This window comes from Chanos chanos, chromosome 6 (assembly GCF_902362185.1).
Source record: "Chanos chanos chromosome 6, fChaCha1.1, whole genome shotgun sequence".
In the NCBI taxonomy this organism is placed as follows: Eukaryota; Metazoa; Chordata; class Actinopteri; order Gonorynchiformes; family Chanidae; genus Chanos; species Chanos chanos.
In genome coordinates, this window is record NC_044500.1 from 6,977,465 (window position 1) to 7,004,673 (window position 27,209).

A 27,209-nucleotide genomic window follows, 5' to 3' on the forward strand; every position below is an offset into this window, starting at 1 on the left:
GGCATATTTTCAACTGTTATAGCTACAGATTTTTAAAATCATCAGTGAAACTCATTGCAAATGACAATCTGTTCCTAAAACTTAAACAGATAATTCACCTTATTACCTTTTACTACCCTTTAGGAGTCTTTTTTATTTATTCGACAATAACAATTGTTTGATTTCTCTGATTTAAAAGTTACATTTACATTTTGACGCAGCCTACGACATTTTCTGTGGGAAGAACCAAAAAAACAAAATCAAAAACATCAACAAAACTATTGGTCTGCTTCTACTGGAGCCCAAAGATGTGTAACCAAAATTGTAATCACCAAAAGAGAGGGGAAAGTTTATGCAAAGTCAATGCAAATGTGTAAATTAACTTGATATTGTGACAAAATGTTTAAGCTAAATAGTATTTATTTCCATGATCTTTGTGTTACATAACCAGTTTCCAGCTAAACTCCCAGTTAGGTCCTAAAAGCATTATTTACAGGATGTTGTTATATAATTTCAAAGCTAAGATTTCACTGCAGTGTTATGAACATGTTAAGAATACTCATAGAATACCAAACCTTTGCCGTGGACCTTGATGTGGAAGTTATAATCTTTAAATGATGTAAATGTTTATTCAGAAACAGTCCTTGGTAGATGCACAATACTCCTGAAACATTTTGGAGAGAATTTCTACCGAGGATGTGGGGCATTGTCTTTTTGTTGTCAATTTTTTTTTTCGTATTGGTTTGTTTCCCTCCTTTATTTTCCTTCTCTGAAAGTCCTTTGCATACACTTAGGGACATTTTTTGCTGAACCATAGCTTTTCACAGACATTTAATGTCTTCTGAGCTGTACTTTACTCTTCATTTTAATGTCAGGCAATTAAAAGCTCCGTTGATAGTTTTGAACTTTTTTTTCAGTAAACTAAACATGTGATGTAAAAACCTGATAGAGAATAAAATGCATTATTTTCCAAACTGCTCGGTTAAAATGTTGAGCATCAATTATTTATGTACTGAACTGTGTCCAGTTACTGACCTAGTTTGTAAAGTCAGGTCGTTGTCCATAAGGAATTACTGAAAACTACTGATCAGCACTCACTGTTCGCTAGTTCACTCACTGTTTTTGGGGTGTCCAAACAGCCTGAGTTAATAATATTCATGGTCACGGTTTGTAAACCTTTTAAACTGAGTCTGCTCTGAGAATATGGAAAGAGCCCCCAAACACTCAGAGCAAACACTATCTTATTATTAATAAACATCTTTTTCATACCTAAAGAGGTTAGAAAACATTTCGGAATCATGTATGATAAGTTCTATATTAATATTTTAAACAATTTATTGTCACCTTACAGAGAAAAAGCAACTCATATTTAAATGTATTTTTGAGTTCTAAAATGTTTGTTATTCCTCACAGATACCAAAATGATTTTCAGTCATATTTTAATTTAATGTGTGCAGGAGATCTGATGTAGGTGAAGAGGATGACAACAAGAATGCCTAGGATTGAGGAGTAATCTACGATCATTTGAAATAATAATAATAATAATTATTATTATTATTATGATGATTATTAATCATTATTATTATTAATTATTATTATTATTAATAATTATTATTATAATAATTATTATTATTTAGAGCCCAATATCACTATTTATTGTCTCAAAGGGCTTTACATGTCTATAACAAAGTCACATCAAAATTATATTATGCATAAGTTCGAGAAAATAGATAAGTCTTTAGTCTTGTTTTAAAAGTATTGAGAGAGTTTGCCTTTCTAATTTCTGTAAAGTTATGCCAGGACAAGTTACCCATTGTTTGAAAAAAGTTGGTAAAATTATCAGTGTGTAGGATTTTTTTGCACATTTATACTGTGCTATATGGTAAACCTACTCGACTGTGGATGTACTATCATAATCACTGATTTCACATGGTTACCTCTCAAAATCCTTGCAGTAGACCCTATAATCTGAGGCCTGCCCAGGGAGAATCTACTGTATTTTTGCCCTGTTTATGCCACATTTATTGGTAATTTTAAGTTATATAATCTATTGTTTTCCTCTTTCCAAGTGCATAAAAAGTCATTCTTTAGAAGGTTTTTGGGGGGTCTTAAAGCAGTTCAGATCAATAAATTCATCATGTGTCTGTATGGAGGACATTACCCCCAATAGTCGAACTCCCTATGACTTTAAATATAAACCAGACAGTAAGATCCTCAGTCCTTTAATTAGTTCCTTCTCTGTATTTACAGTTTTAAATGTTTAAAAGTGAAAGTTTCTGCCCACGGGGCTACATTAAGAATAAATCCAGAATCCTTTTCAAGGCAGCTAAAAAGACACAGATTAGTAAACCTGTGCGAGAGACAGTTTCCCCTGCTCCGACCGACCGCTGCTGGGTTTACCGTAAATCGTTGTTCAAACGCACATTTCAATCTCTGTAAACAATGCGTTTCAACACATCCTTTAGTTTCAGAGAGTGAGAGCTTTTGCCTCATATAAGTATGAATTAAATGTATGGATACGAAGACAGTTTTAAGATAGTTTTATACATGTTCATAACTCTTGCATCACAAGACAACGTTCGGAGTGCTTTTTTTAGTTGCTTCAGGAATTATTACAAAGACTACATTTCCCAGTGTCCAATTCGCTATAGTTTCTGAACGGAAAGCAACATTGCCGCAAGACCCGATGGATAGTTTGTTGTTATTGCTTAATTCATTTGGATAATGAGTTGCACGATCTCAGAACTGTTTCGGTCGCAAAGAGGTTGTTGGAATAGCTGAATAAGTTGCTGGACGTCAGAACAGCTGCCTCACTAGATAATTTATGTCTTTCTACTTGCAGCTGCGCATATCATGTTTTTAGCTTGCTTTGCTAGCTGGTCCGTGGCGATTGATAGAGAGAAACTACTCACGCTCCTTTGGGTATCAGCGATACCCCAGAATTGATTTGGACCTGCTGAACGAACAGAGAAACAAGCCAAAGCCAGCAGGGGATAAGTAATCAGCTCGCGCTAAATTATGCTCACAAACGACTGCTTACCGACAATTTAGATAACGTTACTGTTAATAACTACTTAAACGGGCACCTCTGGTAGGTTTGCTTTGGCAAGTTGTCTTTAAAGTCAGGAAGTTAAGCAAAGCGCATCATTCTCAACGTTACTGATTCAGTTCTGCAAACAGCGAGCCTTTGTGGCTGTTGACTGTCTCAAAAAACACAGCAAGGGACCAGTGGGATGACCCTTTTTAGAGAGAATGAAGCCGGCAAGTCATGAAGTACTAGCTTGTGCGGTCGTGGTGGGTTTCCTTCAATCAAGCGCTCGGCTATCAGTTACACAGGAATAGGTTTGGCAAATGGGGACCCAATGGTAAAACCAGCGACGTCATTATCAATGCGCGTGCTTTTTTGAACACGTTCGCTAACCTACAATTCGCTTGCTACCGAGAGCTCCTAAAACAGCCGAGAGAAGAATCACTCCCGGCAGAATTTAGAGGCTGCCATGGGGTCAAATGGAGATTTCGACGCTAACTTGAACTGCCTTGGTACTGGAGACCCTGTTTTGGACAAGGCGATTAACCAGTGGATCACCTGGGATAAGGTTAGTGTGTCACCTAGCGGATTTGTTTGAACCTTCGAGCACTTTCCAGAGGTTGATGTTGTATTGATGTAACTATTCAGTTGTCGTAACAGCTGTGAAAACCGCGGGTAAATTTCCGTTTGGCTCTTCTAGTGTGCTTTGATGAATATTACGTAATTGCCTCATTTGTTTTAAATTCTTCGCCAGGTGCAGTGTATAAGTTACAGTTTAAAGATGCAAACTGGTTGACAGCACAGACGTTATCGTAACAATACGATGAATTTCGTCACAAAAGTTAAGCACCGTACTTATTGTGGCTTGATTCAGTCGTGACAGAAGCCATTCGGAGGATCCTGTGTTGCATGTTGCAGTGTAATGTCACATGCTGCATACATGCTGCAGAACATAACACATACGACTAAGGAAATAACTGATCTTTTATTAATGTTTTTTGAGCTCTCGCTACGGCTATATCCCGATTATATACAGTCATTATGATGTAGGAAAATAGATTATGATTTGTGTTTAGGTTAACACTCCGTCATCCTAGTCTTTGTTGGCAACCATTTGTGCTTAGATCTCAGGTATTGGTATACCAGTTTGAATGTGAACTAGAGTTATCTCTGAACCTTTTTTTTCTTTCATTTTTTAAATCATGCATGCTCTACAAACTTAGCCAGTGTAGCTGTCAGTACTGCCTCATCACCAGTGCTGGAGGACTGATGAGAAAGAACTGCTGAGTAACTGCATCTTAGGCCTATATTGAAAACAATTCAATTCATCCATAGACCCAGCTGTTCTGCCATAACATAACGTGGTATCAGTTTTCCTGCAAACTGGCTTATTTTGAAATCAGGCCCGAGTTTCCCTTGCCGATAACTGAGAGGGCAGACTGTTATTATCAGTTGTGAATCATTGAGTTGCACAGGACAGAAGCCAAAATACAAAAATAAAACACTCACATAAAACTCACAGGGTGAGCAAGGACTTGCTTCGACTATGCTTCTTTAAATTTTTTTGTGTCCTTCAGACTAAAATTGGTATCACAGTACACAGTAAAACAGTGTTTATTTTGATAAGGTTGCTTTAACTGCATGAAGGCAGTGACTTTCACACAGTGTCACCCAAACACTGCGTTGACTCAGCTGCAGAAAGGGTCTTTTTAATGATCTTGAACGGCATAGGCTAGATCTGGCTGACCCCCCTTTTTTAAATGTCAGAGCCGTCCAGCAGTGGAAGGTCTTTAGATCCAGTCTACCACCCCCTTGGACACCACTACTATCAGACCCAGTCAATTTATACCTTAAAAAGATGGCTTAAGTCTTTATGGATATTCATGAAAAGCAGTAGTGATTTTATTTATTTATTTATTTTTCCTCCACATTTCCTGTTCAGTTCTTGTCACTCAGTCTGAGGATAATGAATACATTTTGTCTGAAGTTAGGATTATACAGTAATCCCAGAGAGGTACTGAGATTAAATTTGAGCAAAAGGACACACAAAATTGGGATTTTTCCCCCCCCCTGTGGCCTCATTAAAAATAGGTCTGCATCTAAAGGTTTTGTAACTAGTTCATTATAGTCTTTTGCTGATGCTGTTGTTTGACTTAACTGTCAACATATTTTCCATAGTGCTAACCAGACACTGAGAGACATGTCCAGGTTTGTATTGTGCAGACCCACCCACGCACACACAAACACACACACACATACACACACACACACACTCACACACGTTCTGCTAAGAGATTTTTAAAGAGAGATGTGTGGAATTTTTTTTGTTTGTTTGTTTGTTTGTTTTTTTTTGCTGTTATTTTAAAGTGAGCTGCAAATGTTGTAGAGGAGCTTTATGATCATTATCCTTATCCTGTGTTGTGTTTTTTTTTTTTTTTCTCTCCCTTTCTAGAATCCTTTGACAAGAGCTCAGATCGAGGGTTTGGTGCAAGATGGGTGCGTGGAGGACCTCAGACGAAGGCTATGTTCTAGAATGTCTTTTGGAACCGCGGGGCTGAGGGCGGCCATGGGGGCAGGGTTCTCCCGCATCAATGACCTCACGGTGATCCAGTCCACTCAGGTCAGCCGTGTTCTCTCTTTGGATAGGCTTAGCTGGTACATGTGAATAATAAAAAAAACAAAACTGTTTTATAACTTTCTTAGTACAAGGGATAAAGATACCAGAGAACTGTGAGATTGTGGATGTATATTGCCCCCAAAAGACCTTTGGACATAGGAATGGTATGAGTTTAAAACTGTGACTCAGAGGCTTACCTGGCCTATTGAGACTATAGATAGTAGGCTATAAGTTGAAGCAGACAATGGGAATGATCATTTTTTTTTGGGTTGAAGGTGAAGAGCTGAAGAAGGAGAATGTCACGATCAATCCGAGAGTTCCGTATTTTTGTTTGTTTGTTTGTTTGTTTTAACTTGCAAGTGGATATTTGCATTGACCTTTCGATCAGCTGCCAATCGATATCTGGAAATCTTGGAGAGAGTGCGAACCGAGTGATTGCCTTGGAGTTTCGACGAGGCGCTGCGTGACCTTGGCCTCTCGGAGATGGACTTTTGGAATTCCTGCTGTGAACAGTTCACTGTTGCATTGTGCAGATTAGGCTGAGCCCGCTGTTGCACTTGAACAAGAGTAGCTGGAGGGTTTCCGGGGTCTTTAGGCATCGCTCCCGTGTTTTGGGTAAATAAAACAGTTTGGTTACTGTGTTAAACGCAAAAGGATTCAGGCCAACCGAGCGTTCTTCGGTGCAAGTGTGTCTAACGCATTTTAGAATGAAAGAGAGTTTTCAGTGTGAATGAGTGGTCAGTGTTTTACCTTTCTCACCTTTGCTGAGGTAACACTTGGGGTGTGTCTACGTGAGCTGCCTTGCTCCCTACTGCCTGAATAGGTAGCTTTTTCACCAAAACGGAATCTTAAAAGATAGCTTATCAAGATGCTCCAATTCGACAGCCATTACATCACTCCCACATGTTGCGTGTGACCAGTGTTTGCTCAGCTCAGCCATAAGCATTTGTCAAAATGTGCTGGCCATGGAACCGATACTACCCTTACATGGACGGTTAGTGCTTATAGTAATAACCTGAGGTTAGTCAGGTTAGCTTAAGGTTAGTCAGTTGGCCTTTTGAAACAACAGCCTGAGGTCACAGAGCTACCCAGCATGCTAATCTATGAATGTCCTCGTGTACTGAAAAATGCAAAGTGAGCATCGACAACTAAAACTTGTAAACAAAACAACATTTGTCCACTTTAAAGACAAAGACACAAACATCATATATTGGCTGAAAAGAGATGGATTGTTGTTAACATCATGGATTGCCTCATTGCCTCTGTCAGATATCTTGAATGAAAGTTTTTCAAGAAAGTTGATCGTTGCATTGTATGGTACCTTAGTAGGGGACATATTTCATCTGTCTAGGATTTGAGACAGCCTTTGTATCGGGGGCACACATTTGATGAATTAAAATGCTGCCTGTGTAGATTTTGGGACACACCCTTGATGTCATACTTGTCCACCAACATATCTACTCTTTTAAGCCAGTGGTCTAATTACTGAATGCTGTTCATGTCCTCAAAACACTTACTCCAGGGCATGTACAAATACCTAGCCAAATGTTTCTCTGACCTGGGAAGCAGAGGAGTGGTGGTTGGCTATGACACGCGTGGACAAGCGACCAGTGGATGTACCAGTGAAAGGTAGACTCTCTCTCTCTCTCTCTCTCTCTCTCTCTCTCCCACCCACCCCTGTCCCTCCCCCATTTTCCCGGTCCACGCTTTTACTCGTCCCAAACCGAAAACCCCTTACACCAGTCAGACACTCAAGTAGACTGCACTGCACCCAGCGACGTGCTGTCATTCAGGGGGGTACTCCCACGCGTAGGAGCTCGAAAAAGTTTAGACCTTTAACATTTTGAATAACCTTTGACATTTTGACCCTGGCGCGGCTTACCCTTACACACGACTCATAATGTTACGCACAATCAGGCCTATGGCACTGATTCTCCTAAGCTGTCTGTCACTCCCCCCAGTTTATTCTGGGGACTGCTCTGAAATGTCCAAGTGTATATATATATATATATTTAGAAGACTTTGCTGTGTGTAACAAATGGTCACAGAAGTACAGTAGCACCCTGTGGAGCCTAACTGTTCGCCGGCATGCTTTACTGTAAACTGAAATGTAACACCCTCCCTTCTTAGTGATGTAATCTCTCCTGTGGTGGTGACAGACTGTGGGAAGGTTTACACGTCACAGATCTCCAATGGTTTTGCATGGGGGGGGAATGAAACCCTGCATTCTGATGAAGAATGTACATTTACATTTAAAGTAGCACAACGGGACATGGTTGGTTACTATAGGATTCTCTACACAGATTATACACTATGCGTATTTGCTGAGAAAGCATTTCTAGACCATTTCCAGATAGCAGAACCGGAGGGACATGGAATTAAGCACAATGTTTTAAAATACTGATCTTTACCATAAGAATGTATGTACGCACTTCTAACAAGAAATGATGTGTATCAAGGTTACTGGATTGCAGTTTTCTGATTTATTTTTAATTTTTCTTTTTCTTGTTGTCTGCAGGCTCGCAAGGTTGACCGCAGCTGTCTTGCTTAGTAAAGATATTCCTGTTTACCTCTTTTCTACATATGTACCCACCCCATTTGTGGTAAGATCATCGATAAGAGTCACAGTTTCCACTATTTGTGTAGTTTTTAATCATGGCATTTGATTTTTGAAATTCAGTTTTTGAAGGTTTGTTCTGACTCACATAGAACTTATTTGAACGGGCTCACAGGCATGTGTTTTGGCCGAACATGTTGTCTGTGTACTTTTTTATATTACTACAACCTCCCTTTTTAAAGCCAGTGAAATCATCGTTTGGAATTGCAGTTATTGTTGGCTTTGAGTTCCACTGACCCTGGACTGTGACTCTGACTGCTCTCACTGTGTCCTCATGTAGCCGTATGCTGTGAAGAAGCTGGAGGCTGCTGCAGGAGTGATGATTACGGCTTCTCATAACCGTAAAGAGGACAATGGATACAAGGTGGGCAGCCGTGTCCTTCTCGCTGGATTCCTGACTGTCCTGTAACGCTAACGTCAGCATAGAAAAACACCTCTTTTTTTTTTCTAATTTTCACATTTTTTTTTTTTTTTAACTCTCTCACAACTCTCCTCACACATCAACTTCACTCGTTTTTTTTTATGCATTACCTTTCATCCCTCTCCTGTGTGAACTCCAGAGCATTTCTTGACTATCAGCGCTACGTGCATCAGGGAGAGATGATGTGGTTTATCACTGATAAAAACGTCCTTTTCCCTTTTAATGGGAATGCTGCTTCGTCGGAGAACCTGACCCCCCTCTTATCAGCTTACCTGTCCTGTGCTTTCTTCAGGTTTATTGGCAGAATGGAGCTCAGATATCCTCTCCGCACGATAAGGAGATCCTCCGGTGTATCGAGGAGAGCACGGAGCCTTGGCCGGACTCCTGGAACGAGAGCCTGGTGGAAAGCAGCCCCCTACGCAGAGACCCGTTAGGGGACGTCAGCTGCTGGTACATGGAGGAGCTGAGGACTGTGTGTTTCCACAGGTATCACCTGCACAAGAGCGGCGACAGAGTGGTGCTGATCTGAGCTGACGAACGCCGAGCTTTTAAAAAAATACACCCTGACCAAGCTTTTAATGTTGCACCATCTCATTTAAATATGCATGCATTCATACATGGTAAAATAATGCACACATGTATAAATAATGTCTTATTTTTTTTTGGTTGAATCCACTGGTTAGCCTTTTTTTTTTAACCTCATCTCGGTGGTGTAATAGTTCATCTTAACTTCTTAATGGTGTGTTCTTCTGTGGGAAACTAATGAACTTAAGTTCTAGTTCTTCTTCCCTGGTCTGATGTCAAAGGACCCTTGAGACAAACGGGTGGCTGGGGTTTGAATGACAATCCTGTGGGAAAAGTAAAAAAAAAAAAAAAGAAATTAGTGGCTAATTTTGGTAGTACTTTCAGTCCTCATACTATAGTCATCTGTTTAATGACTGTAATAACCACTGGACTCTGCTGTTAATTTATTCCACATTCCACATTTAAAATGATTTTATTTTATTCTTTTTTTTTTCCCCCCCATAGAGAACTGAATGCAAATTCTCCCCTGAGGTTTGTGCATTCGTCATTTCATGGAGTTGGACACGGCTACGTCCAGCAGGCGTTCAAAGCCTTTGGGTTTCCCCCTCCTATCCCTGTCCCCGAACAGCAGGATCCAGATCCAGATTTTTCCACAGTCAGCTGTCCAAACCCTGAAGAAGGGGAGTCTGTCTTGGTGAGCGCGTGCACACACACGCGCGCGCACACGCACACACACGTGCGCGCACACACACACAGTGCTGAAATGCTGATGCCACCTTTGTGTTGGTCAGGTCACATGTAATTCAGTCTCTCCAAAGAATCAATCAAAATCCAATCCATACACTGTAGTCTAAATCATGCACACTTTCTGTGATTATTTTTCGTCCCTGAATTGCATTGCTTTTCATCCCATAATTTGAATATATTGAAAATGAACAGGGCTCAGCCGTTCAATGATCTCCTTAAACCCCTACTGTTAAGAACATATATGGCTCTCAAAGATGAAAACCATTCGCTCTTAAATTTTTGTGTAAGGGTAAACACCAGTGATTAGAGTGAATGCCAAAAGTTGTCCACAACTCAATCTCCTGTTACCATGACGATATAGGAGCTTTCCCTTCGCCTTGCCGAGAGAGAGGGTGCCAGGGTTGTCTTGGCAACAGACCCCGATGCTGACCGTTTGGCGGTTGCCGAGCAGTGTTCAATGTAAGTTGTTTTTGGAGTAACATTGAAGAAAATTTTTGTTTAAGCCTTGAAACAGAGTTCTTAAAAAAAAAAAAAAAAAAACCTATAAAAGCATAAATCTTCTGAGCGTTTCATGTCGTCCTGCAATGTCTTGTGCGTTTTCAAGGTGCGGTTGGAAGGTTTTCACAGGTAACGAGCTGGCTGCTCTGCTAGGCTGGTGGATGCTCTTTAACTGGAAGGAATCTCACCCTGACCCAGCAGACACTAAAAGAATGTACATGTTGGCTACCACAGTCTCCTCCAAAATCCTCAGCGCATTTGCACGGATCGAGGGCTTTCACTTTGAGGTCAGCAGAAGTGGGTTTCATTTGTATAGTCGCCCGATGGACATTTTTAAGCACGTTTACACTGTGTTCTGATTCAGAAGTTGATTTGAGTGTGACAAAATTGGCTCTGTGACGTAGCACTGAAAACATGCAGGTTAGCTGCCATGATATTTTTATTATAGCTTTGACAGTGAATAGCACCTTTCTTTTATGTTGTTGGCTCGTCTGGGAACGTTGCCAGAGTGTGTTATTCAATACAGCTGGGGGAAATTTTTACTGAGACTCAGTTTTGCTGATGCAGTTCCGTTCACATGACCAGACTTGTTCATGGCAGGGACAGTCAGTTACCCGTTTCATGTTAAAAATGGTACTTTTCCATCTCAGGAAACATTGCCAGGCTTCAAATGGATCGGCAACAAAATTCACGAGTTGACAAAAACAGGAAATGAGGTTATATTCTCCTTTGAGGAGTCCATTGGTGAGTGGAACTCTCCGTTTACCCCTTGTGACACGTTCGCTGAGGTGAAAGAGCTGGTGTAGTGAAAACAATTGGAAAACATGACATTGATTTTCCCTTTTAAACAATGAAAAATCAATGATCTCCTCATGCTTTGGAAATGAATTGTGTTGTGAATTTTGTTCTTTGGGCTTCAGGCTTTCTGTGTGGAACTATGCTGCCTGATAAGGACGGAGTCAGTGCTGCAGTTGTCGTGGCAGAAATGGCTGCATACCTAAACAACCAAAACCTTACCCTCAACCAGCAACTTGAACACATCTATGAAATGTGAGTCTGTCCTCCCCTGTATATATATGAAACATTTATAATATAATTTATAAACACACACACACACACACACACACACACATATACAGTGTAGTTTATTTTTTTTTGTTATTTCAGACTCATCTTAAAATGGATTCAGTTCATTTTCTTTCTCACTGGTCTACACACAATACTCCACAATGACAAAGCAAACTCAAGTTTTTGGAGTGTTGTGTAAATTAATCAAAAATAAAAAAAACTGAAATATCCCATTTACATAAGTATTTAGACCCTTCACTGAGTACTCAGTTAAAGTGCCTTTGGCAGCAACGACAGCCTCAAGTCTTCTTGGGAATGATCCTACAAGCTTGGCACACCTTTCTTTTGGAAGTTTCTTCCATTCTTCATGGCAGAATCGTTCAAGCTCAACCAGGCTGGATGGGGAGCGTTGGTGCACAGCCATTTTCAGGTCTCTCCAGGGATGCTTTATTGGGTTCAGGTCCGGACCCTGACTGGGCCACTCCAGGACTTTCGCAGAGTTTTACCGAAGCCACTCTTTTGTTTTCTTCGCAGTATGATTCAGGTCGTTGTCTTGTTGAAATGTAAACCTTCGCCCCAGCCTGAGATCCTGAGCACTCTGGAAAAGGTTTTCACTCAGGATTGGTCTGTATTTTTCTGGATCCATCTTTCCCTCTTTCCTGACCAGTCTCCCAGTCCCTGTCGCAGAAAAATCTGCCCCCAGCATGATGCTGCCACCACTGTGTTTGACTGTAGGGATGGTATTAATGAGGTGACATTCAGTGCCAGGTTTCCTTCACACACGCCGTTGAGAATTGTGGCCAAACAGTTCAATCCTCGTTTCATCACACCAGAGGATTTTGCCTCTCATGGTCTGAGAGTCGTTCAGGTGCTCTTTTTGGCAAACTCCTAGTGGGCTGTCATTTGCCTTTTAGTGAGCAATGGCTTCCGCCTGGCCACTTATCCATAAGGGCCTGATTGGTGAAGTGCTGCACTGCTGCTCGGTTGTCCTACTGTAAGGTTCTCACATCTCCACAAAGGACCTCTGGATCTCATTCATAGTCACCATTGGGTTCTTGGTTACCTGTCTGACCAAGGCACATCGTCCCCGATTTACTCAGTTTGTCTGGGCGGCCAGCTCTAGGAAGACTGTTGGTGGTTCCAAAACTCTTCCATTTGAAAATGATGGAGGCTACTGTGCACTTGGGCACTTTCAGTTCTTGTTCTTCCCCAGATCTTAGTCTTGGCACAATCCCGTCTCGCAGGTCAATGGACAATTCTCTCAACCTCATAGCTTGGTTTTCACTCTGACATACACCATCAACTGTTGGACCTTGCATAGACAGGTGTGTGTCTTTCCTAATTATGTCCAGTGAATTTAGTTAGGCACAGGGGGACTCCAGTCAAGTTGTGGAAACATCTCAAGACCCACTGATAGAAGTAGGATACACCACAGCTCAGTTGAAAGTGTCATAACAAAGGGTCTGAAAACTTATGTATTCAGTTGAATGCATAAGAATCCAGTTTCATGAATACTGTTAATATAATGAACGGAACACTCCAAAAACCTGTTTTTGCTTTGTCGTTGTGGAGTATAGTGTGTGCACCTTTGGGGGGGGGGAACAGAAGAAAGAATCGATTTCCATTGTAAGATGAATCTGAAACATAAAATGTAGAAAACTTGAAAGGGTCTGAAAACCTACCTAATGCGCTGTATATGTATGTATGTATGTATGTTTATGTAATATATATATATATATATATATATATATATATATACACACACACACACACACACACATTTATATAATAGAGAGAGAGAGAGAAATCGAGAAATACAGAAATATGTATAGATTTTTTTTTCTTTTTTCCTCTCCTTTTTGTGTCTGTAGATAACATTAAATGTGACCTTACCTAATCCTGCTCCTTCTGTTCCCTTTCCTCAATATGTCTTTGCAGCTATGGCTACCACATCTCCAAAACCTCGTACGTCATCTGCAATGACCCGCCCACGGTCAAGAGAATATTTAGTCGTCTGCGCAACTTTGAAGGAGAAAACGTCTATCCGAAGTCGTGCAGTGGATACTGCATCACTCACATCAGAGACGTGACCACGGGATACGACAGCAGCCAGCCTGATAAAAAATGTGTACGTCACTGCGTTGGAATGTGGGAGATAAGAGAGGAAAAAAAACTGTTAACAACTTAATTGGAGAGTGGAAACAAAGAGTAGAAATTTTATTTATTATGATTATGTTGTTGTTATTTGTTTTGTCCGTTGAGTATGTTCCGTCTCGCCAAACTGTGCTTCATCGAAGCGTAGTGCAGTTCTTAAATTAACACCACTACCACCACCACCAACAACAGTAATAATAGTAATCAAAATAATTCTCTGTCTCTCTCTTTCCAGGTATTGCCTGTGTCAAGAAGTAGTCAGATGATCACCTTCACATTTCAGAATGGCATTGTTGCGACACTTAGGACGAGTGGCACAGAGCCCAAAATCAAGTATTACACGGAGTTCTGTGCACCCCCAGGAAAGAGGTCTCTGCATAAGCACTCACACTTTCACCCCTGCAGCATCTTACAGTGCCAGTGTGCCCCAAGTCCAGTGTGTGGGGGGGCAGATCTCCTGCCAGTTTTAAAGTCAACTAGATAATGTGGTCTCTAGTACCACACACTTATACCCCCAAAATTAAAAAAACAAAAAAAAAACCAGCCTTCAGTTAAGAGTTGAAGGGGGGAGGCTGCGATTTTAACTACTTGAATTGATGCACACATACATACATACATACATACATACATACATATACATATACACACACACACACACACACACACACACACACACACACACACACACACGTGTGTGTGTGTGTGTGTGTGTGTATGTATATATATATATGTATGTATATGTGTGTGTGTGTGTGTGTGTGTATATATATATATACACACACACCTCCATATGTAGTGATGAATCATGCTAGATTTTGAAGGATGATGGGGCAGCATTCAGGTTCACAGAATGTTTTGAGTCTTGTTAAGGGCATATTAGCATACAGCATAAACTCTTTAGTGTCTTGACAGTAAACAAAAGTTTGTTTTCAGATTAACATGGCATTATCATGTTTTTCTCTATGTGGCTAATATCCATACCAATGACCTTTTTTTTTTGTGTATCTGTGTGTGTGTGTGTCCCCCTCCATTTCCCCCCTCCTTTTTGGACCTGCAGTGACATCTCAACTCTCGAGGAGGAGCTTAAGAAAGTGTCAAACGCCCTTGTTGAGGAGTTTTTGGAACCGGAAAAGAACAATCTCATTCGACGGTCCTTGTAGTTTGTGTTCCACACTTCCGTTAAGTAGTCATTCACATGGGCTTAGTAAAATTTGGTCTTAGTGCCCTGTCAGTGTAAGTTCTGTGAACATCCTATGAATGTTATCTCTCACTGTGAAATTATTTCAGGCTGAATCACTGGTTCCTTAGTGGTTTTTTAGGACGAGCAATCCTAATCAAGCTGCTTGACTCTTTGTTCCAGCTGTTTTAATTTATACATTTTAGGTGTTTTCAGCTGAACCTTGATCACAGTAGAATGTACTCTAACAATCAGGTCCGTATGCACACAGGTTCAGGCTCAGACTTGGGCAAACTTAAACAAGTTGTTTCTTTAAATAGATAAATCTGTGTAGCGAAAGCATTAGGTTGTTCTCCCTTTGTAAAGAAGAGGATTTGACTGGTCGTTAAGAGATTTCATTACCGGAAGATGGACAGTTCATTCTTTGTATCCATAATCCCAGTAGTGCGGGATTCCTCCTGTTAAGGCCTGGAAGTCTGGAGTCTTGCTGGTTTTCCAGTTCGCTAAACAGTGTGGTCTCTAGTTGCCTGAAAACTACATACACACACTGTTCAAAATAAATAGCTGGCATCTAATTATGAGGTGAGAGGAAAGAAACAGTAATACTTCAGACCCACAGGGCCAAGTTTGAGGAGGCTTGCAATAGAGCACTTTCCATACCGCTGCTGTTTACTTTATGAAGTGTGTGTCTGTGTATATGTGTGCATGTATCTGTGTGCTTAGGAGGACATGTATTTATGAGTGTGTGTGTGTGTGTGTGTGTGTGTGCGCGTGTGTGTGTTGCTCATGATGGCACCTCTTCATGTGTGCTTTAGGGTAATTATTTAGGACATATGTGGCATTGCACTTGACCCCATTTGTCTCCATTCTTCATGCTATGCACCACCTGCTGTGACAATCAATAGAAGTTGACTCGTGTTACTGTGCAGAGTGTTCACTGCTTATGCCGACACACAGGGTACTTCGCATAAGTCACTACAGTGCTTACCAAATGCAAAGTCTTGACTCACTGTGTGATTATTAAGATGTATATCACCATTTATTTATTTTTTTTCCATAGCTAAGCTAGAGAGAGGGCCTCACATAATGAGACAGTGGATTTCAGGGGATGCGATAGTTCTCAGTCAGTTTAAAAGGGTTATTTCCGATCACGTCACTTATATTCTGCCCTTATATACTCCGACGTGTCTTAGCTTGTGTTGGTGTTATCCTGATACTGATCCTCATTTCATTTTCATGCACAAGGTGTCAGTGTTGAAGCAAAAGAAGGCATTGTCATTTTTTTTTTTTTTTTTAAGGGTTAAAACAGGTTAAAATTCCAAGTGTCGAATCACAGCAGGGTTCAGCAGCTAAAAATCACAAAGAAAGAATACACAATGCGTGACAAAAATAAATAGCACTGGGCACATGACAGATTGATCTCATTCAGAAGCCCCAAAATTTGTTTTAAAAAAAAAAATTGTTCCAAATGGTTTGTTTCTGTCCAGTTTTTTTTTTTTAGAAACCAAAGTGGTCTGTATTTGTTCAAAGATTTTTGGGTTGGAAAATTATGGTGTCTGGGCAAATGTTGCTAAGTCGCCCCCCCCCCCCCCCTCACATGACTTTTTTTTTCTCTTTTTTTTGAATGCATCGCTGTCTCTTGGCATACGTATAATTATTTTTTTTTCTGCGATGTCATGGGGGGGGGGGGGGGGGGTGGACATGTTCTATGCGTTTGATGAAATTTACCATAGTACTGAACTTATTATTGTTATCAGTACACGTTTAGTCATTTGGTATCTTTTGAGGTTCTGTATTACTTTGTCACAGTGAGGTTACCCAGAAATATGACATTTATTTATTTCAGTCTGTTTCATGTTTTGTTTATTTTCAAATGTTGCGCACATTACCAAAAAGGCCAATCTCTTATTATTATAAAAATTAAAAATATATATATACATATTGGCATTGTCACTGGTTCAGTGAAAAGCCTGAGTTAGTCCTTTAGAGGATGCACATAATTGCTGTCTCTGTAACATGTAAACTAGAGCATCTATTTTCAATCATATTTTGAGTGGAAGTGATGGAAATGATGGTAGTTTTGATAAAATGATAGTTTTTCATTGTGATATTGTGTAAATATTTATCCTTTTTCCTCTGTTTCTGTTTGCAAGTGTTATATGTACTTGCAGCTGTGGCACTCTAAATGCATACATTAGATTGCATGATGTTGTGAACCCTATTTGCTCCCGTTGACCAGTAAAAATTGATCTTGCAAAAGCAAGTTGTCCTGGTGAGTGTATTTAATTTGGTACAGGCAGTTTCACTGTACTATGGAAAAGTCCTGCTAACATATGATCCATGTTCCCCTCCAGGACAGTGAATACTAACCCATGTGTCCAATCCATACAAAATCAGTCATTGTCCCTTTTCACTGGCTAGTTTACAGGCATCTCTATGGGAATGTAATGTAAGTGGAAGCCCACATTTCCCCAGATTCACCCTGACCTGTGCAAGTGCACCACTGTTGTTATGAGTTAGCAAAGTGCATTGACTGTGCAAGTACCTAGTTAAGAGAGCAGCTGGGAACACAAAACAAAACACTGTTCTTTTCCCCACACCACCTAGATGGCAGTAACACAGAATTTCAACCTGCAACCTCAGGAATCGGGTGCAGTCTAAAACTTTTTTTTTTTTTTATAAAATAATTAGGTCAACATTTAAAAAGTGAAATGCTTTTCATTACCAGAAATTTCACTTCACCAGAAAACATTTTGAAGTTCCTCATACACTCAAGTTTCATTTGGAATTGGGAGTGTTTTGACCAGTAGCTGTTTAAGCAGTTTTACTGTTTGGCAATCAAGACATTTAACTTGAGGTAAAGTCCATCTCTTCTAAGATATAATGCAATACACAAACAACATAGCTTTTAAAATGCATTTTATTGTGAATTATGTGTGCAAAGTTCTCTAGTTTTCCTTCTTAAGCCTCATGAGTGTCTTTCTTACACACACACACACAGATGTCTTTGTGTTTAAATGGGAGCTAATGAAGACTTAAGTTTTGATTAAATCAACTCCTGTCTTTTCTGCAGCATTTCCTCAGTACTTTTCTTCGAATTTGCTGTAACTGCAGTCCATAGACAAGAGGATTAAGGAGAGGTGGAAGAACTAAGAATTGCAAGGCCATAGCATTCCGCACATTGAGAGGGAGATTTTGAGTGGCTTGCCAGCCATAAGCAACGTCAAAAAGAGTAGTCGTGATAAAAATAATCAGAGTCAGTAAATGTGGTACACATGTATGCATGAACTTAGTCCTTCCTTCACTGGATTCAATACAAATTCTCACAATACGAATGTACGAAAAAACTATCAAAAAGACCTGTGCAACTTGAATTAAGATGATGGTGAAACTCCACACCTGATTTGGAGTTGTGGAAATGCATCCAAGCTTCAGTATGGATGGATTGTCACAGAATAGTTTACCAATGTGAGAGCCGCATAAGGGAATTCTAAGTGTTAAAATCAATGAAACAATTGATGTGAGGAGAGAAAATCCCCACACAAAGCACAATAACCTAAAAACGGTCAGAGGGGTCAAAATAATGTGATACTGCAAAGGCTTGCATATTGCAATGTACCTGTCAAAAGACATCACGTTTAAAATAGTGATCTCACTTACAACAGACGAATAGATTATGTATCCTTGAGTCAAACATGCAGAGTAGGAAATCACATGAATTTCAGAAAAGAGGTCAAGCAAAAATTTAGGGTAAAAACCTACAGTCCCATACAGCCCATTTGCACATAAATTACAAACAAAAATGTACATAGGCTCATGGAGACTTTTTTCAACACAGACTGTGCTGATAAGAGTCACATTCAGAGCAATGATGAGGAGATAGGTGACAATAGTAAAACTGGCAGAAACACCCCTGAACGCCTCCAAATCTTGAAGTCCAGAGAGGCTAAAGAAGTTCACAGTGGATGAGTTTTCCATAGCCTTTGATATCCACGTGGTCTACAGAGACACAGGGTTTCAGTTGTTCAGCTATTTTCCTGTACCAGTTTTTGCACTATTGGTTGGTCTAGCATACTATTTTAGCATGGTTATTTTCACCAAAAAATGACCATATGTTATTTACCTCAAATTTGATGCAGGAAGTGCAGTGTGAAGATTTTTTTTTAACCTTCAGTTACCTTCTAACTGTGGCATGTGTGTAGTGTAAATTTTAGACATTTTAGATATATGTATATATATGCGGTCTCTGCACCACCCATTTATCTGGTATCAGAAAATTATTGGGTAGAGATATGAGTACTACTGAGGGGGTGTGGTGATGCAACCTGACAGGAACGATGTCAGTCAGTTGTTTTGGGAATAGCAAATCAAATATCTCAACCACAATGTTAAATTAGTCTGTATTACAACTGAAATGTGAACTTAAAAGGTTTCTTAGGCAGCATATATAAATAAATATACCAGTAAATAAATAGTAATCAGGGACTGATCTGTCATAGTCTTTCACCATGTAAAATGCAATCCATACGTATATTTATAGCAGTGGCTAACCGTGCCTATCAGAACTGGGCCTTCTGTATATTGGTTGTATTTTTTTTCCAACACAAAACCACTCAGATGCGCAGTGCATGGACAGAAAACAACAGAAACAAGTCGGCATAACACTGCAATATTACAGATAAGCAACACAGAGACAATTTTTATTTATTTTATTTATTCATTTTATTTAAGTTATATTTTATTTTATTTATAGAAGTAATCAGATACATTTGTTCATTTCTTTCATCTGAGGATTCCAGGGCCTTCTCTGAATACCTTGAAGGCTGTGATGGTGGGCCACTGATCTATAGCTAAACTTTCTGCTTGATAAAATCAGCAGTCCATTCATGGATTGCAAAATTCATAGATTCTGACGATTGTTTGAAGTGGCATCATTTGAGTGAGTGCTCATTTAATTGTTTGTATTCAAATCAGCAGAGGGCAGTAGATAAAAAAAGTGAAGAAATAAATACCAAACATAATGAACCAGCTTTCACATAATGTACCTGAAACGCCTTCATGTTTTTCCTGTCCTGTTAAGTTCTGTTCAGTTCTGTTCTGTTCTTTTCTATTTAAAATGTCTGGTGTCACAGTTATATTGAGAACATCCTTATCTCCTGAATCTATCAATCAAGATTCCAACCTTACAGTATAGGAAATTTAGATAAAGTTTGTTACTTTAACCCAAAGCTAAATCTTACAAAATAATACCCCATTTTGATAGATAGATAGATAGATAGATAGATAGATAGATAGATAGATAGATAGATAGATAGATAGATAGATAGATAGATTACGCTCCTGGAATTCTGTTACAGTAAACGATAAACACAAGACAAGGTTAGTAGTTTTTTTTTTTTTTTTTATTTTTAAAGAAAGGGAGGTTAGGAAGTGGGGGACAGGTGGGTGAAGAGGTGGGTTTTCAGTTTCCTGCGGAAGATGGCAAGAGATTCTGCAGTCCTAAGGAGGACTAAGGAGGTCATTCCACCACCGCGGAGCAATGGCGGAGAAGAGGCGTGGTCGGGAAGAACGGGTGCCGGGTTCCCGAAGTAAGAGGACCGTCAGCTGACCAGAGGTGGTAGAGCGGAGGGCTCTAGCAGGGATATAAGGAGTTATCAGAGACTGAAGGTAGGATGGGGCGGGGCCTCTTGTGGCCTGGTAGGCCAGCACCAGTGTCTTGAACTGGATGCGGGCTGCTACCGGAAGCCAGTGGAGTGCAGTAAGGAGTGGAGTGACATGAGAGTGCTTTGGGAGGTTGAATACCAGGCTAAACTTATAAACTGTCTGTGTCTTTATGAAAACACATATTTTCCAGGTAAGAATCTTTGGAAAATCAATCTGGTTAGGCACTCACTGCTCTAAAGTTAGTAATACTTGGTGCTACAAGTCATTCTAAAAAAACAGTCCAGGAAATGACATTTAGTAAGCAAAAATGTTTGCATTTTGACGGGAATTCTTTGCGCATTTTGAGAAGATGCGTGCTGCTGAACCCCTGAGTTGGGCAAAGTGAGTCAGTGCACACGAGGAAGCCACTCTAAAGATCAGGAGACAGAGTTTGTTTTGATGTGCAGCTGGAATGAAGAAACAGCCAAAATATTCCAATTTATACCCAGAAATAATTCCATGGCACAAACCCACCTCTAAAAAACTGAACTGAAATGAAACAGCCACACAATTTGTGCCTGTGACCACATTGTATTTTGTTATAGACATGCCCCCAGGCCCTATAACTGTGTTAACATTAAGAGAACTCAGCATGAATTTGAGAAATGTAGGTTCATATTGTTAGTATTACTGTACTAATGCGCCTTTAGGCAAAACTATCTAATAAGCATTACAAAGCTGGCAACAACATTTGGACCCTGGACAAAGTTGAATTGTTTTCACTGTGGTCTGGTAACTAAACAAACTGCTTCCCATGTTCTCATTCATTACACCAGTTGAAATGACATTGCATAAATATGGATTAATATGTGATTTGAAAATATTGTCAAAATACTATGTCTGCAATTTGTGATATTTTTATTGTCTGAAAATCAAATGCTGACAATACTTTCCCATAACATATTTGGTCCACATGTATCTTCAAGCGCTTTGATTATTTCATCACTCCCTCCTAATTTTTTTCCTGTCCCTTTTTTAGGGACAGTTCTGTCTCTATTATGTTCATGTTAAATCAGTTATGATAAATGCAACTACCTATATGAGTAATTAGTTGAACTGGTAGATTGATTGTGTCAGTATGGTGACATACCAGGGTTATCTATTAATTTTATTTTAGACTTTACAAAAAATGTGTATGTTAGAGGCCTGTTTTAGTCTTCACTTTACTCAATTCTTTTTTTTTTTTTCTTGAAAGAGCTTTATTTAACTATTAAAAGCAGGAAGACTGAACGAGTGGCAGTGGCAGTCGCTTAACAATTACTTTATGAGCATAATGCTAAATGAGCATAAGTTTAGCCAAATCAGTTGATACTAAGGCAGCATTTAGGTAGAAACAGTCATATCTGTTATGTTTTTGCATTTTAGATGTTTCTTATTTTAAATAAATATAATTGTCATCCGTACGGATAACATTCATTATGTTATCTGTTATGTGATCATTTAAAAAGCAAGTCATCAACAGGTATTTGTCATAATTTTAGTTAACAACAATAACACTGTGACGCACAGGATTTTTGAACAACTTTAGATAACCATTCTTGTTAGTGAGTCATCTAACTGAACAGTCTGCTAGTAAAGAGAATAACAAAGACTTAGTTTGCTAGTTTATTGGTTTGCTCTGTGTGCCTTAAACATGTCAGATATGCAGTGAGTAGCATTTAACAGGACTGGAGGTAAGGGCCCGCAGGCTGCAACCCTGTTTAAGCCTGAACAATTAATACCTTAAAAAATAAACAAACAAACAAAAAGAAACAAACAACCAACAACAACACAAAAAACCACCTATCTTGGCTTTCATATCTCCAGAAAATAATTTAGTGTGCAATTCCTCATGCTTTGGAAAAGTTCATGACCTTATCCATCTCTGATTTAGGGTCTGACTGATTTCAAACATTTTTGATGACACAATATAAGTGAGAGTGCAAGGATTACAGCAAATAACTTAAGACATGCAACATAGTGGTGACAAGTAAGGTTGAAATTTTCACATCATACAGTCTGTAAATTGTACATATCTGTTTCAGTCAAGTTATGCAAAATTTAATAATTAGAAAAATGTAATTGTCTGTAAATGCGTAGGATTTTGTTTTAAAATGTTGCTTTGTAAAACCACTTAAATACTGTTTTTCGAATTTGCTGTAGCTGTAAACCATATATGATGGGATTAAAAAAGGGTGGTAAAATAAAGTTTTGTAAGGCCAAAACATTGCGCACAGTACTTGGTTGAGTTTTACTGAACTGCCAGCCAGAAAAGAAGTCAAACATTGTAGCGATGATCAAAATGATTATAGTGAGCAAGTGCGGCATACAGGTTTGTGTGAACTTCACTTTCCCCTCAATGGACTGCATACAAATCTGAACAATCCTGCTGTAAGAGTATACAATAAAAACTATATGCAAAATATATCCAGTCGCAACAACATTTGCCCATCTCTGGTTTGTAGAAGTGGATATACATGCTTGCTTAAGGAGTGAAATGTTGTCACAGTAAATTTTTTCAATTTGAGATCCACATATGGGTACTCTAAGACTTAATATCAATGCTATGGATGCTCCAAACCAGGGTAAACCCCAAGAGTAGCACAGAAGTTTACAAATAGTGACAACATTTACAATGTTATGATAGTGCAAAGGTTTACATATCGCTACATACCTGTCATAAGACATCACTGTTAAAATTGAAAGCTCAGACACCACAGAAGTTTGAATTACATATGCTTGTGTCAAACATGCTTCATAAGAAATGAGAGAATCCCCTGAAGCTAAGTCAAGAAGAAATTTGGGGTAAAATCCTATAGTTCTATACAGTCCATTGACACTTAAATTGGCAATGAAAATATACATAGCCTCATGAAGGCTTCTTTCAACAATTACTGTAATTAGAAGAGTCAGATTAAAAGTAATAATCAGCAGGTAGGTAATGAGAAATAGCACAAAGAAGACAGGCCTGTCACCATCTGCTACCTCTAGCCCAGAGAGACTGAAAATCTTCACTGTGGAAAAATTTTCCATGGCATTTCATATTTACAAAATCTTTACGCTAACAGTTATAATTTTATCATCATAAACTGTTATGTATTCCAACAGTTGATCTCCTTTTGCGGCAAAATATGGCACTGTCATTCTTGCATAGTGCAGTTTTAGAAATCTTTAAACATTTTTCCAGACTTTCAAGTGTAATGTGTCCAAGCAGTCTAAGCGTTCAGTATTAAATTGAATAGATTTGTTAAAAAAAAATTGACAGAATTCTATTTCAGAAAATATTCTTTTTTACACTATGCTTATATCCTGTATAGTATCTTTGGTTGCGTCTCCCTTTTGCCTTTGAACCTCTGTTGTATGTTTCCTGTCAGAGGGTAATGTGCACTCTGCATGTATAATTTGAGGCTTTAATATACTGCTTATTCCACCAATGGTCACACCATGAAACGATCATTGGCTAACAGCACTACAATAGAGTGATGTAACTTGATAGGTTCATTTCAAGTCAGTCATTCAGGAAATGCACCAGAATGCCATGGAAAGCCATTTAATAACTTGAAAAACTGAAAAGAAATTTCTGGAAAAATTAAATCAACATAGTCTTTCCAAAACTTGCATTAGCACTGCATATTTTAGATCTCTGCCTGTCCTAGTAAGCCTGTTCAAATCACTGGGTCACTATGGAGCCCTTAATTAGCTGAGATAGCCGTCCTAAAGCAGGGCGATACCAAATACATGCTAAGTTGTGCATCTGCTGTTAAGGAATTTGAAAAAAAAGGCTATTATGTGGAATAAAGTGTGATTAAAGTGTTAACGTGTTAACATACATGTATTTACTATGTTATCATGGGCATACCAGATTTTTTTTTTCAATCGGTTTGTTCCAAGCAGAATCATTTAAACATTGGTTAAAACCAAATTAGGGGTTGCACAGAGTACTCGAGCATTCGAGTACTCAAGCAGGTACATCAATTCTCGAATTTCTACATTATCGTCGAGTACTCCCTAATTGTGTCCCAGCCAGCATTTCCATGTTTACTCAGTGTTGAGACATCTTTTACCTTTTATCACATTACAATATATTGGTCAACTTGCCCAAATTAGTTCAGTCGCTTTTTTTTCATTCCTGGAGCAAGATCAGCAAGCATTGTGTAGCACCTGCTAGTCATTAAAAATGCAAAAAAAAAAATCACCGTTGGAAATAAACATGACATTCAACATGACAACTTAAGAGATAAGGTTTTTCTTACACAAAGAGAGAGCAGGAGAGAGATTTATAGCTTGAGTGTGTACAGCTTATGACTATCAGTGGGTACAAGGAAATAAAATATGGTTTTGAAAGTATCTAACTAGAACTGGGGAATGCTATTTCAGTAATAAAGTCAACTCGACTATGTAGGGCTCAAACTTCCACACCACTTGTCCTACAGCAGGAAAACTGCAAACACAACACCACAAATGTCATTATATTCATTTTAAGTCAGGCTTACCTCACGGTGGCCCGTGATGATCAAATATTTACTTCTGAATAATACAGACATATATCCGCATTGAAGTCTATGGATTCCAAAACATTTCCCTTTTTAACTTCACATTTATGTTCTCAGTTTCATCATAATTTTTGATAAATTTTGGCAAAGTTTTATGTTTTTTTTCTGAAAAGAAAATGAATGTGAATGGACAATTTATATATATCCAGTCCAATATGTCGTGAATCAGAAGAGGGCAGCATATCTCAAGAAATATTAAACATTTCTTTCTTTCTTTTTGAGACAGACCTCTTCAACCATTATTGCTTACAAACATTCATACCTACAACCTTATGGACCAAATTCCAAGCAAAATGCACTTCTTCTCATAGTTGGAGTATTATTTCACATCTTTATTTGATATTTACATATAGCAACAGAAAGAATCCCCCGCCCCTTTAATAGCTCAGCAATTAGAATTTCTCAGTTGCTTAAACATGATAAGACATTGTATTTAAAAACATTTCGTAAGTGCTACAATTTGCAATTAAAAAAAAAATACAGCACTATTAGATAAAAATGTACAGAAACATTGTGTGTAACATTTTACATTTTACGCTTTGTCACATAAACTTCATGCCTGTCTGCACTTAGCACTTTTAAAAATGACAAGTTCTACATACAGCCTTTCGGATTTGCTTGAGTTGTAGACCATATATAATGGGATTGAGAAGTGGTGGTAGAACAAGGAATTGTAGGGACATAGCATCTCGAAGGCCTACAGGTAAATTCTGAGTAGTTTGCCAGCCATATGAAAAGTCAAACAGTGTGGTAATGATGAAAATAATCATAGACAGTAAATGTGGTACACAAGTCTTCATGAATTTCCTCCTTCCTTCTCGGGATGTCATACATATGACAATAATTTGAATGTAGGAATAGACAACGAAAAACAGCTGGACTCCTTGTGATAGAACAAGAATATATGCCCATATCTGATTGGGAGTGATGGGAATACACGCTTGTTTAAGAACTGATGAATTATCACAGAAGATCTTCTCTATCTGAGATCCACAAATAGGAACTCTGAGTGTTAAGATTACTGCCACAACAGCTAATAGAGAAGGGAAACTCCAAATATAACACAGTAGATTAAGAACAGCGACTTTGGATAGAATGCTTTTGTAGCGTAATGGTTTACATATTGCTATATACCTGTCATAAGCCATCACTGTTAAAATAGCAATCTCACATGGAACTGAGGATTGAATTACAAATGCTTGTGTTAAACATGCACTGTAAGAAACAACAGGAAAATCAGAAAGAAGGTCAGAAAGAAATTTCGGGTAGAAACCCACTGTTCTGTACAGTCCATTGACACTTAAATTACAGACAAAAATGTACATGGGCTCATGAAGGCTTTTTTCAACACAAACTACACCAATAAGAGTCATATTCACAACAATGATAAGGAGATATGTTGTAAGAGATAAAACAAAGACAGACTTATTGGTTTTTGCCTGATATAGTCCAGAGAGATTGAAGAAAATAACAGTGTTGTTCTCCAGAGTCTTAGACATGATCACATTAGAGCAAAGCAGTGTCAGAATACCAATAGATGGTTCTACAGCTTACTTCAAACATGAAAATTTCTCGGTCATAATACCTGTAGTGTCTGTTGCACTGGGGTGTGCCGTAATTAGGGGAGTTAAGCCAGTGCAGTAATTATGCTGAATGTCCAAACCTTTTAGAAATAGTTTTGAAGACACATGAAAACCAAAGCACAGACATAAATTATGTTAAGCTTAACTGGAGTTGTTCAAGACAAAGTAGAAAGAGTATACATCAGTCAACTGTTGACTAACATTACATTTCACTCAGGTTACCCTCAAGTTGCCCCTTCTTCCAGTGGTGCATGGAAAATGGAGGCATATTCATAGATGAACTGCTTATTTTATACTCTCAACCCTCCCATTATGTGATGTCCCTTGGTTAATACATCATAACTCTAATAGGAAGTGCTCTGGAGGGGCGGATGTCTGGGAAAGTGGGAGAGAGTAGGTAAATTCTTATGAATAGTTAATTTGTCTGTTTTGCTCTGTTTTTGACCATGCTTTTAATGAGCTCATTCCACAAGGGCATTCTTTAGAGCCAGGATTAAACCCTGTGTCTGCTTCTTGTGACCCCTTCTCTATCCTGCCACCTTCAGTGGTGCTGCACATCA

The 27,209-nt window shown here is 38.9% G+C and overlaps 3 protein-coding genes across 3 annotated transcripts; 1 reads left to right on the forward strand and 2 right to left on the reverse strand.

Moving 5' to 3' along the window:
* Positions 1 to 3,476: 3,476 nt before the first annotated feature.
* Positions 3,477 to 14,814, forward strand: pgm2l1 (phosphoglucomutase 2-like 1). Its single transcript, XM_030777788.1, has 14 exons — positions 3,477 to 3,575; positions 5,460 to 5,627; positions 7,147 to 7,253; positions 8,143 to 8,227; positions 8,522 to 8,605; positions 8,955 to 9,148; positions 9,692 to 9,881; positions 10,296 to 10,393; positions 10,539 to 10,719; positions 11,083 to 11,176; positions 11,353 to 11,482; positions 13,439 to 13,628; positions 13,890 to 14,023; positions 14,712 to 14,814. The coding sequence occupies exons 1-14, from the start codon at positions 3,477 to 3,479 to the stop codon at positions 14,812 to 14,814; spliced, it is 1,857 nt and encodes a 618-aa protein (XP_030633648.1).
* A 3,068-nt stretch (positions 14,815 to 17,882) lies between these two features.
* On the reverse strand, positions 17,883 to 18,809 carry LOC115814143 (olfactory receptor 6N1-like). Its single transcript, XM_030776867.1, has one exon. It carries the CDS (start codon positions 18,807 to 18,809, stop codon positions 17,883 to 17,885), a length of 927 nt encoding a protein of 308 aa, XP_030632727.1.
* Positions 18,810 to 24,918: 6,109 nt separating this feature from the next.
* On the reverse strand, positions 24,919 to 26,917 carry LOC115814144 (olfactory receptor 6C65-like). Its single transcript, XM_030776868.1, has 4 exons — positions 26,872 to 26,917; positions 26,152 to 26,243; positions 25,669 to 25,776; positions 24,919 to 24,954 (listed from the first exon to the last, which is right to left on the reverse strand). Exons 1-4 carry the CDS (start codon positions 26,915 to 26,917, stop codon positions 24,919 to 24,921), a joined length of 282 nt encoding a protein of 93 aa, XP_030632728.1.
* Between the last annotated feature and the right edge of the window lie 292 nt (positions 26,918 to 27,209).